This window comes from Bos javanicus, chromosome 10, assembly GCF_032452875.1.
Source record: "Bos javanicus breed banteng chromosome 10, ARS-OSU_banteng_1.0, whole genome shotgun sequence".
Lineage (NCBI taxonomy): Eukaryota > Metazoa > Chordata > Mammalia > Artiodactyla > Bovidae > Bos > Bos javanicus.
The window spans coordinates 5,457,343-5,468,602 of NC_083877.1; the positions used below are offsets into that span (position 1 = coordinate 5,457,343).

The window sequence follows — 11,260 nt, forward strand, 5'->3', positions numbered from 1 at the left end:
TGTCAAGGCTGTATATTGTCACCCTGTTTATTTAACTTATATGCAGAGTACATCATGAGAAATGCTGGACTGGAAGAAACACAAGCTGGAATCAAGATTGCCGGGAGAAATATCAATAACCTCAGATATGCAGATGACACCACCCTTATGGCAGAAAGTGAAGAGGAACTCAAAAGCCTCTTGATGAAAGTGAAAGAGGAGAGTGAAAAAGTTGGCTTAAAGCTCAACATTCAGAAAATGAAGATTGTGGCGTCTGGTCCCATCACTTCATGGGAAATAGATGGGGAAACAGTGGAAACAGTGTCAGACTTTATTTTTCTGGGCTCCAAAATCACTGCAGATGGTGACTGCAGCCATGAAATTAAAAGATGCTTACTCCTTGGAAGGAAAGTTATGACCAACCTAGACAGTATATTCAAAAGCAGAGACATTACTTTGCCAACAAAGTTTCGTCTAGTCAAGGCTATGGTTTTTCCAGTGGTCATGTATGGATGTGAGAGTTGGACTGTGAAGAAGGCTGAGCGCCGAAGAATTGATGCTTTTGAACTGTGGTGTTGGAGAAGACTCTTGAGAGTCCCTGGGACTGCAAGGAGATCCAACCAGTCCATTCTGAAGGAGATCAGCCCTGGGATTTCTTTGGAAGGAATGATGCTAAAGCAGAAACTCCAATACTTTGGCCACCTCATGCGAAGAGTTGACTCATTGGAAAAGACTCTGATGCTGGGAGGGATTGGGGGCAAGAGGAGAAGGGGATGACAGAGGATGAGATGGCTGGATGGCATCACTGACTCGATGGATGTGAGTCTGAGTGAACTCCGGGAGCTGGTAATGGACAGGGAGGCCTGGATTCATGGGGTCGCAAAGAGTCGGACATGACTGAGCGACTGATCTGATCTGATCTGTCCTTCATTTCCAACACGATGTTTCAAGATAAGACCTCCTTTCCTGAGGACTCTTTTACCTTTCAAGGCAATTTCTCAGTTGGCTTCTACCCCAACATTTTATCATAATTCTTTTTCTAAATCAAGACACACTGTATGATGAAGTTTGGGGAGTATTTCCTCACCAGGAAGTTAAAAAATAAAACCACAAGGCAGCATCTGTTTTGATAGCTTTATTGGAACATCATGATAACACAAAATGTGGATTTGGGGGCGCAGTGCAGATGCTTCTCCTCTGGGCAGCACACGCCCCACTTCTGCAGCCAGCAGGGGATGCGGGGGTCTCCAGGAGGGTAGGGCAGCTCAGAGAAAGGTCTGCAGTGGCAGGTGGCACATAGGCACCCTGACATCAGCCCTGACCAGCTGAGTCTGTAATCAGCCAGACCCGTTTTATGCTCCATCTACCTGGGCCATAACATAGAAACCTACCTGTCTCAGATTCCTGGGAAAACTTCCAAAAGAGGGATTCTGAGATTTCCAAGGGAATCCAGCCAACAGATTGAGCATCTCTGGGGAACACTGGGGCAAATCATGCCTTCAGGTGTATTGGCAGATAAATTGCTTAAAGCTCCCACTAGGTGGGCCAAACAGTCTCCAAGGAGCTAGACACACAATGGTCAACAGACAGGCAGGAGTCACTGACAGACAAGGGTCAGGGGACCACACAGGCATGACAGACATGCCCATGGCTTCCGAGGACAGTTCCAGGGGTGTGGGTGGGAGGCAGACCCAATAGGGACAGTCAAGGAAGACTCCGGAAGACTCCCTGAAAAGTGACGTTTCAGCTGAGATCCCGTGGCTGAAAGGACAAGAGCAGCTTTTCAAGTGATGGAAACAGCTCTGTGCGAGGCGCAGCTGGAAGGAGCAGCGAGATAAATAAACCCAAAGGAGAAGGCCGGTGGGGCTGGGGTGAAGAGGTAGAAGCCAGGGTCGGGGAAGGAGGAGGCTGGAGGGCACATCAGGGCCCACCGCGCGGGGCCTGCGGGCTGGCTTTCTCCGCGCCGATGCGTTTTGCTCAGCCCTCTCTGGCTGGAGGACAGGGAGTGGTTGGGGAGGGGTGGGCCAGTGGGGAATGCGGGAAGCTTTCCCATTTTCCTGATGGAGGGGATGGCAGCGGGACCAAGTGAGGGCCGGGCAGGTGAGAGAATCAGGTGGAAACACGTGGGAGCTAAGTCCATCGAGAGCTGGAGCGTGAGGAGCCAAGAGGAGGGTGGGGCCAAGACGGACCTTTGAAATCAATGGTAGGGTTTCTGTCTAAGGAGGGGGACCCTGGGGCAGGAGCAGATGCAGGGCAAAGGTCAAGGTGCAGAGGCGGACATGCTCCAGGTGAGGCTGAGAAACAGCGAGAGCTTCCAGCAGGAACCTGGAGGAATTTTCGAGCTAAGCTTCCTGGTAGCTTCGGCAGTGCTGATGAGGCCACAGAGAGTGAGGAATGGCAGTGAGGGGCAAAGGCTCAGGACTGAGCCTTGGGCAATGGCCACGTGTGAAGACTGGGGAGGGGGACTGAAAAGGCATGAGTGGGTGGGGAGGGGTACTCCAGGAGGGGGTCTTGCAACCAGGGGAAGAGGGGGCTCGGGGAGGGGCAGTGGTCATGCGGGGAGCCCATGGACACCCTCATCTCCTCCACCTCCTTGGGTCTCTTCAACAACCCTGAAAGTAGGAAAGGGGAGCGGTGCCCCCCGGGGCAGAGTGAGTAAGGGGCTGGTCCAAGGAGGAGGCCGCCGCAGGTCCCCCCGCCTCCAGCAGAGGGCGCGCCGGGGCCAACTTCCTGACTCGAGCCTGTTGGGTCCCCCTCCCCCAACCTGACCCTCCTCGTTGCCCCTCACGTTTTCCCCAGCAAATCTGCTCCACGCCACTCCTTCTTGATGGAAAGCACCAGAGAGAGACAGAACTGCAGCATGAAGGGCGCCCCCCCAGGCTCCGGATCTGAGCCTGGCTTGCTGGAGGGTCGGCTGAGTCAAGGAAGTACCGAGGCCTCTCTGCAGAGGCAGGGTAGGGTCCCGTCGAAGAGCATGGGCTGGAGGCCTGGATTTCTATCCATCCTCCTGTTCGTCTGTTTGTTCCCTCCTTCCACAGCAATTCTCAAGTGTCCTGTGCGAGACGCACCTTCTAGCTGAGCGGCCCCACACTTCTCTGAGCCTGTCTCTACCCCAGATCCCTGCCGCGCGTACGAAGTGAGCCGACTCCGGGGAAGCACCGGGCACACAGAAGGTGTTCACTGAAGACCGACGCCATTCCCTTCCCTTCCCTTCCCTCCCTGCATCCTGCAGAGCGCTGGGATGGCAACACCCTCTGCGGTGCCCAGATGGTACCCGTGTTTCTGCACACACACAGGTCCTCAGAAGTCGCGCCATCTCTGCTGGTGACTCGGGGCCAGCACCAACGTGAGCTTTGTACCTGTGGCATTCGGCAGACCTGGACCCAGGGAAGTCCCAGTGTAGGGCGGGCCAGCTCCATTCCAGCCCAGAGGACCCCAGCACCCACCTGCCGGGTGCTCTGGGAGTCCCCAGACTGGAGCTGGGGTATGTCCTCTGTGGTTTGTGGGGCTTTGGGGTCCTTAGTGGCTCCGGGAGTCAAATCTTGGTGCTGGGGAGCAGTTATCGTCAGCATCCTGGGGCCGGGGCTACACCGTCTAGGAGGGCAGCGTCCTCACCGATTCCTGGGCGGGTGCTGTTGGCGGCTCCTCTGACAGTGGCGCCCCTGGCTGCTCCCCCCAGGGGCCTCCCTCGTGTCCCTGGAGGAACCTAAGCGCCCAAAGGCTCTTGCAGCAGCTGAGAAGGTTGCTGGAGCACGCCGTGCTGCACCGTGCTGGATTCCTAGAGGGATACAAGCACACGGTGGGCTGAGGTGAGTGCCACAGCAAGGCCAGTGGGCCAGACCCCGCCTCCGGCCTCTGCTTCTTCTCAGCTGGGCCCTGGGGAGGGGAGGGTGAGATGGGACAGAATTTGGGGGGGGGGAGCAGTGGGACCTCCCACGGCAACAGGGCTTCCAACACGGAGGAACATTCAGGAGACTGGCTTTCAACTCCCAAGTTGGCTTCTAAGATGCTGTGTACCCTTGGTCAAGTTACCTAAGCCCTGTAAGCAGAAGTAAAGATAACCACCTTTCCAATCCTTGCAAGGATGAAGTGTTATAAAATATGTCTATGAGTATCCCATACATTGCCTGGCTCATAGTTTGAACCCAGTGAATGTTTGCTATTTCTGTGTCTGAATAAAATGATTCCTGAACACCTACATCCTGTTTTGCATGAGTGGGGGGAGGCTGGGAGAAGACACAAAGAGTTGTTCAGCCTTGCATTAAAACCGGGTGTGAATACATCTGCCTCCCCATTAGAACGTGTGCTCCTTGAAGGACAGGCGCTTGCCTTTCAAACCCCTACTAAGCAGCCAGCACATAGTAGGCCCTCAGTTAATATCTGCTGAGTCAAGCTGATTGAAGGTCACTGAAGGAAAGTTAGCCAAACACTTGGGAGGAAAGGTTTTAACAAAGTGTTTGATGTACATTTTCAGAAAGGATGTCCCCCACCTCCAGGTATACAAAAGTCTTCTGCCTGTTGCGTGCTGCAGTGTGGACAGCTGACCTGCTTTTTCCTTCCACCACATTCAGTGAGTAAGAATTCCTTTATCGTTTTTATCTCGAGCCGTCTGAGGTCAAGAGAGAATGGCTCCACACGGCGGGCCTGTTTTTCAGCACCCAGCATGCAGGTCTACCTTTATAACCCGGAGCGAGGGCAGGCTCAGAGCTTTTATCAGGAAGTGAAATCTGGACAGACTTGGGGGGGCATTGTCTTGTGTCATTGTTTCTGTGTGCACAAGTACTTCCGTTTCCCACAAGTGATACTGCGTTTCCATCTGTGGTGATAATATAAAGTCCTATCAATCTATTTTGGTGAAAACAGCCAGGGGTGTGGAGATCTTAGGTGCACATAATACAGTTGGGAGAGGACCGTGGGCTGCACAGGGAAGGGGATCTGCCAGCAGCTGTGGTTCCGGCGGTGTCCTTGCAAGTCCTGGCCCACCCTGGCTCACCCATGGCCCCTGGAGACTCTGCCTGGGTCTCTGCAGCTCCAGGGCAGGCAAAATCTGGCTTCAGCTCTGTCTAAGGCAGCGGCTGCCACCTAGCTTCGTGCTTCCCTGCCTAGGCTGCTGGAGCAGTGGCTTTCCGCGTCCAGTGTCAAGCTGGGAGCTAGCCTTCGCTTGGTCCTGAGATCAGGTCCTCTCTGGATGTCTTACAGAAGCTTGTGCCTGGCCTCTGCTCTAGCCATGATCTGTTAAGGGATTCTGGCCACCAGAGGAATCATACTCACTGCCTTCCCCAGAGAGAGAAAGAAGAGCATCATTGCTCTTCTTACAGTCCTTCAGAGTGACGCTGTAGATACGGCTGTGACTCTGTAAGACGTTGTGGACAGGGACTCAGCCGACACCCGAGCCTCCCTCAGTGCCTGGTGTGTCCTGGCTTAGCCAGTGCTGGAGGCCTCACGTGACCCAGCCTCTCGCCACAGGTCTGGCCAGCCCCACTCTCACCTGGACGTCAAGGTCACATCCCTGGCATTTCAGAGGCTCCAGTTCTTCTCCATGCCAGCAGGGTACATATTTGACCAAGCAGGCAGGGATCTAACCTTGGATTAACATACCAGATGGAGCCTGAAGTGTGATAAAATGACTTTCACTGAGATTAGTGAAATTATGGAAGACAGGATAGCTCTAGGCTATGCAATTACCTCCCTTCTCCTAAAAGGCTTACAAATCCCTTAAAATAATGTGATTGTGAAGTATCACATGTTCATAGTAAAAGATTCAGAACATAGAGGCTAACAAAAAGAAGAAGACAAACATCTCAAATAACTCGTCTACTCAGCTAGATCTTTTTGCTACATGGTGATTCTGTCCTTAAATATTTTTAAATAAAATACATCAAAGAGATTATATAAAAAACACAGATGTGTGGCTTAAAATATTAAAATGCATGCCAGCGTAACCACCTCTCAGGTTAAGTAACAGAATTTACCAGCCTCTGACTTGTTTCAGCAAATATGTCTGTATTGGTAAATAATACTCTGTGTTGTTCTGCCAGTGTTTTACTTTTATACAAATGGAATCATGTTTTAGGGTATTTTTTTTATGTACTACCTTTTTTTTAAGTTGTTGTTTAACATTATATTTTTGAGATTGAGCTGTGTTGACACGTGGACCTGTAGTTCATTTTCACTGTCATAAGGTATTCCAGCATGGGAAGATACTCCAATTTATTTATCTGTTCACCTTTTGATGGACATCTGAGTTGTTTCTCATTTTTATGATCTTCCCTCACAGACTTGTTTTTCAGTTTACACTCTGCTGGTCTCATTAAATGAACAGGAGAGTTTCCTCTTTTCTCCCCTCTGAAGAGTCTGAGCAGCACCGGAATGGTCTGTTCCTCGAGTGTTTGGTGGAACTCCTTAGCAAAACCAAGAACTACTCATGTTTCATTCACTTTATTTTTAAAGGTTATAGGATCATTCATGTTCTCTATTTCTTTCCAAGTCAGTTCTGGCAAATTCTGTTTTGCTAGGAATTTGTTCACTGCATCTGAGTTTTCCCTTGTTTGGGGCATAAAATTAATCAGGGGTTCTTATTATCTTTCTTAGGCTTCCCTGGTGGCTCAGACAGTAAAGCATCTGCCTACAATGCGGGAGACCTGGGTTCGATCCCTGGGTTGGGAAGATCCTCTGGAGAAGGCAATGGCAACCCACTCCAGTACTCTTGCCTGGAAAATCCCATGGACGGAGGAGCCTGGTAGGCTACAGTCTATGGGGTCGCAAAGAGTCGGACATGACTGAGCGACTTCACTTCATTATCTTTCTTAATCTTTGCAAAATCTATAATGGTATCTCCCTTTCATTCTTAATATTGTTCATGTTAATGATTAATCTCTCTTTATAGTTCTGTCAATTTTGCCTTTTGAAGCAAATTTATTTGATATATACATGTCTAGAATTCTTATCCTTCTAGTGAACTGAATCTTTTTTCAAAAGGTGGTGACCATCTTTATGTTTAGTAACCCTTTTTGCTTACAGTTCACTTTGATATTAATACAGCTACCCAGATTTCTTTTGGTTACTATTTGCCTAGTATATCTTATATTTCCTTCCTTATATGTTCTACATTCTTGTTTCCTTAGGTCTATGTCTTGTAAAAATATTTGTTTGGATTTAAAAAATCATATCTGACAACCTTCACTTTTTAAAAATTGGCACAACTTACTCCACCTATATTACCTATGATGACTGATGGATTTTGACTAATTTATTCAATGAGATTTTGTGTTTTATATTTGTCCCATCTTTTCTAAAATTTCCTGTCCTTTTATTTATTTTTTGCCTGTTTTAAACAGCCTTTTTTTCTCCTTCTGTTTACTCCTCACCGTATAGAATTTCTATCCTCTTATAAAAGATTGTTGCCATGCATATTTAACTTCACAGTGTCTGGTGGTATGGAGCCCTTCCGCCTTTACTTAGCTTGCCATCCATGCCAGAGAAGTTGGATTCCCATCCTATGTAGACGTTCTTACATTACACATGTCTAGAGACCCTAGTAGGGTTAATATTCCTTCATGGCCCATTTTTGCCCTGACACTTGAAACTAGAAGACATTAATGGGGTTGGAGAAGGAAATGGCAACCCACTCCAGTGTTCTTGCCTGGAGAATCCCAGGGGCAGGAGAACCTGGTGGGCTGACGTCTATGGGGTCACACAGAGTCGGACACAACTGAAATGACTTAGCAGCAGCAGCAGCAGGAGAGCCCATAACAGAGTATCTGCCATTCAGTACCAGCTTATGGAAACATCTCATTTTTACTTTCCCCTCATCAATTCCCCTTCTTTTGGTAATGGTACCTGGATTCTTTATTGGGATCCAAACTTCCTGTACTCTATCCATGTGGGTGAGGTGAGATTTACCTCTTACGCATTGCCCTGGCTCCAGATCTGGGTATAGTGGTAGAGATATGACCCAAACCAGCCAATACAACTTAAGCCTAAAACTTTCCATTGGAACAGGAGGAAAGGGGCATATTTTGCATGGAGGGTGGGTACTAAGGTGGCAAGATGTAAAGTTGGAGCTTCTGGTGGCACCCCAGGGAGACTTTAACTGAAAATGAAGCAGGCTAGGATGAAACTAGTTGCAAGCTGGAGAAAGACAAATTTATGATGACATTTGAGTGACTGAGTCCAGCTTTAAGCTATTCTTGATCTCGTCAGTTCTAAGCCAGTTCCCAAGCTCCACCAATCCCAGCCTCTTATAACTGGATTTCTGCTAAAGGCATTTAAGTGTCCTAATAGCATTCCTAAGGAAAGTCCTTTGAATCTCCATCTTTTCTCATGAAGGCACTATAATATGTTCAGCCACTAGGGGTCAGGACTCAGTTTCAGTGAGAAGCCTTGCTCTGGCGTGCTCTGAGCCTTGGTTTCCTCATCTGAAATATGTTAATAGTAGCAAGCTCACAGGACTACTGTGAGGACTCCAGACAATGAGTGTCATTGCCCTTTCCCATTACCCTCTGCCTCTTAGAATACAAATTATCACACAGAACCACCATACCCATATGAGAATCCGCTATTTCTTATAAATACTTGCCCCTTTATACATGTCATTGTTTGAAATTCCTTTATCTTCCTTGCTGCGCACTTTGGAGTGATTCAAGTTTCCGTTCAGGCATAGCCTCCTCTGGGGAGTTGTCTCTGAGGTCTCCCAAGGTTACTGATTCCTTCCTGCCTCCTGGAGCCCCTTTGCTGAGACACTAACCTTGGGCTAACGATCAGTTTACCTACCTCCCAGACCACAGACAGGTGTAGGATCTGTCATCGTCGACCCCAGTGTCCAAGTTTATAGCAGGATTCAGTCGTGTGTGTGAACTAATGAACGAAAGGCCCATCACTCTCAGTTTAGACGGTGATGCTCCTGTCTTTCGACTTTCCGATTTCACAAATGGGCCGCAGCACTGCTCTGGCTGCGTGGCAGCCTGTAGCCCTCTGGGTGGTATCTTCTGCTGGTCTTGTTTCTACCTTCCCACCGCTACCAGCCCAGAAGAGCACTCTAAGGCAGGGCCTCAGGACCGAGAGGCAGCATTTCAGCCAATCCCTGCTGAACACCAGCCCTGTGCTGGGCTGACTGGGACCAAATGTGAGATCTGGAAGCTGGAGTCCTGCATTCTGGTTGAGGCTGCCTCACTCCCCTGCTGTCAGTCTCGGACAATTCCACCTCCTGCTGAAACTCATCTCATCTGTGAAATGGGCGTGGTCCCAGGGGAAGGCTGTGGAAGCCAGGAGAAGGGATGGGAGAAGGGAAAGGCTGAGGAGTTCTAGAAGATTCTTCTCCTCTCCCTCTTCTCTTTCCTGCGATGGGTATAGCCGTTAGCTGCTTTGCCCTGAGGGTCAGCAAGGACTGGTGACTGAGGGACTGTGTGCTGAAGGCTGGGCTGGCCCCAGAACCCAGACCCTTGCTTATCCCACACCCAAGCACCTGGGAGAGCCGGCACACCCAGGCGGGCTACCTACATCCTGGGAGTCGGCTCCCTGGGAAGTCCTATCTCGTTCTTGAGAAGAGGGAAGTAGAGGAGCTTACAAAGGGGAAGTGATCCCCTAGTACCCTGGGAATCAGCTACAAACCATGTGTCTGACTCCTTGCCCTGTGCTTTTACAAAAATCAGAGGTGACCCTCTTCTCCAAGGAGACCTAATTTCTGGTTGTCCTAAAATAAGCTTTGAGGCGGAAATTCCCAGATGCCAAGTTACCAGAGCCCACTCGCACGAGTGTTATCTTCATTGAACTGTTTACTATCACCAACCAGTATTACCCAATATTTGGCTGAAACGAACAAACTTCCGCCCTTCGCCCATGAAAGAACTGATTTTTTTTCAATGCATTCTCATAATTTTCTGCAAGTAAACACAGAGTCTGCTTTGAAGAGTGGAGGGCCAGGACAGGCTAGTGGGCACTCAAGACTAAGTCCACAGATGGAGCTTTCTGTCTGTCCTTCAAACATCAAGAGCAAGCTTGGCAAAGGCTTCCTGCAGGAGCTTGGCAAAAACAGTGTTCATTTTCATTATGGATAAGACACCCACAGAACTCCCTGGGACTAAGTTGAGATAATAAGCAACAGTCACAAACTATTATCCCTTTTTAGTTTTTTTCCTGTGACAACGGAAAGGATAGTGAGGGTCAGGGTACTTTAGTCTCCTGAAAGTGATCTTGAGTAGAGACCTCCCAGAACATACACCCCTAAATGCTGGTGGGCCACAGCCTGGGACCAGAATAGGAGCTCAAGGGAAGGGCTGGTAGTGACTCTAGCAACCCCGGCGGCCTGGTACATGGCCAGCATCCGTGAGTTGTACTGGTGAATGATTAGTAAGTAAGTGATTGACAAGCGAGCCTTTACTGAGTGTGCCTGTGCTAGGTCCTGATCGGGGTGCTTGGCATCCTTTTTCTAGTTAGTGCCACTCCAAGGTAAGTGCAGGTGTCCTGTTTCACAGACTAGGAAACTGGGGCTCCAGGCGAGTAAGTGATGCCCCCAGATTACTCAGGAGCAAAGCTCAAATGTGAACCAACAGGTGTGGACTCCCAACTCTGATCCCTTCCAGACCAAGTCAATATGATGGAGAGCTAATATGAGAGATGCGGAGATGGTCAGGGCAAGGTCACTGGTCTCGAGGTGCTCAAGGATGTGAGTGGGTATGTGTGTGTGAACATACACATGTGTGCACCCAAGAGCATGTATGCCAGTGCCTGAGTGTGCATGGCAGTGTATGCATCAGAGTGTGAGTAAGTGTGCGTGGGCAGGCGGTCTGGAACAGCAGCCATTTCTGGCCCTGGGGATCCGGGGAGGTGTTGTGGAGCAGGTGTCATTGGAATCGGGTCTGGGGCAATGAGTGGAAATTGAACAGGTGTGTTGGAAAGGTGGGTAGTTTTTCAAGGCCCAGGGAGGCAGCACAAGCCGTGCGTCGTACTCTGAGAACTTGGAATGGTCTAGGTCAGCTGAAGTTGCAGTGGAGGGGAGTGAAGGTTTTCAGGGGCCAGAACAGCTTGGCCTTGCTGGAGCTGACAGGCACCTGAGCACTGCTGAAGGCTTTCTGCCTGGAGAGTGTTTTGAACTGACCAAGGTATGGTCTCAGCTGTAGTGTGGCCTGGCTGGTCTCCAGGAGTTGCTGACTGCATGGGTTAGTGTGACTGTACCTGCCTGTGGGTGTAGGAGCCCCAGGGGGTGGTGGGGGAGTGCGCACCTCTGGTATGGAGCATGCACCTGCACTGGGGGAGCCGTGGCTCCGGGGCTGGGCTCCGCTGG

The 11,260-nt window shown here is 49.8% G+C and overlaps 1 protein-coding gene across 3 annotated transcripts in view; it reads right to left on the minus strand.

Moving 5' to 3' along the window:
* Positions 1–1,099: 1,099 nt before the first annotated feature.
* Positions 1,100–11,260, minus strand: part of HRH2 (histamine receptor H2) — a 49,705-nt gene continuing 39,544 nt past the window's right edge. For 2 of the 3 annotated variants that reach the window (XM_061429977.1, XM_061429976.1), the window contains exon 3: positions 1,100–3,757. In XM_061429977.1, the coding sequence (XP_061285961.1) occupies positions 3,574–3,757 (184 nt within the window). In that variant the 3' untranslated portion in view covers positions 1,100–3,573. The remainder of the gene's footprint in view (positions 3,758–11,260) is intronic. The other variant, XR_009738973.1, reaches the window with a different exon arrangement.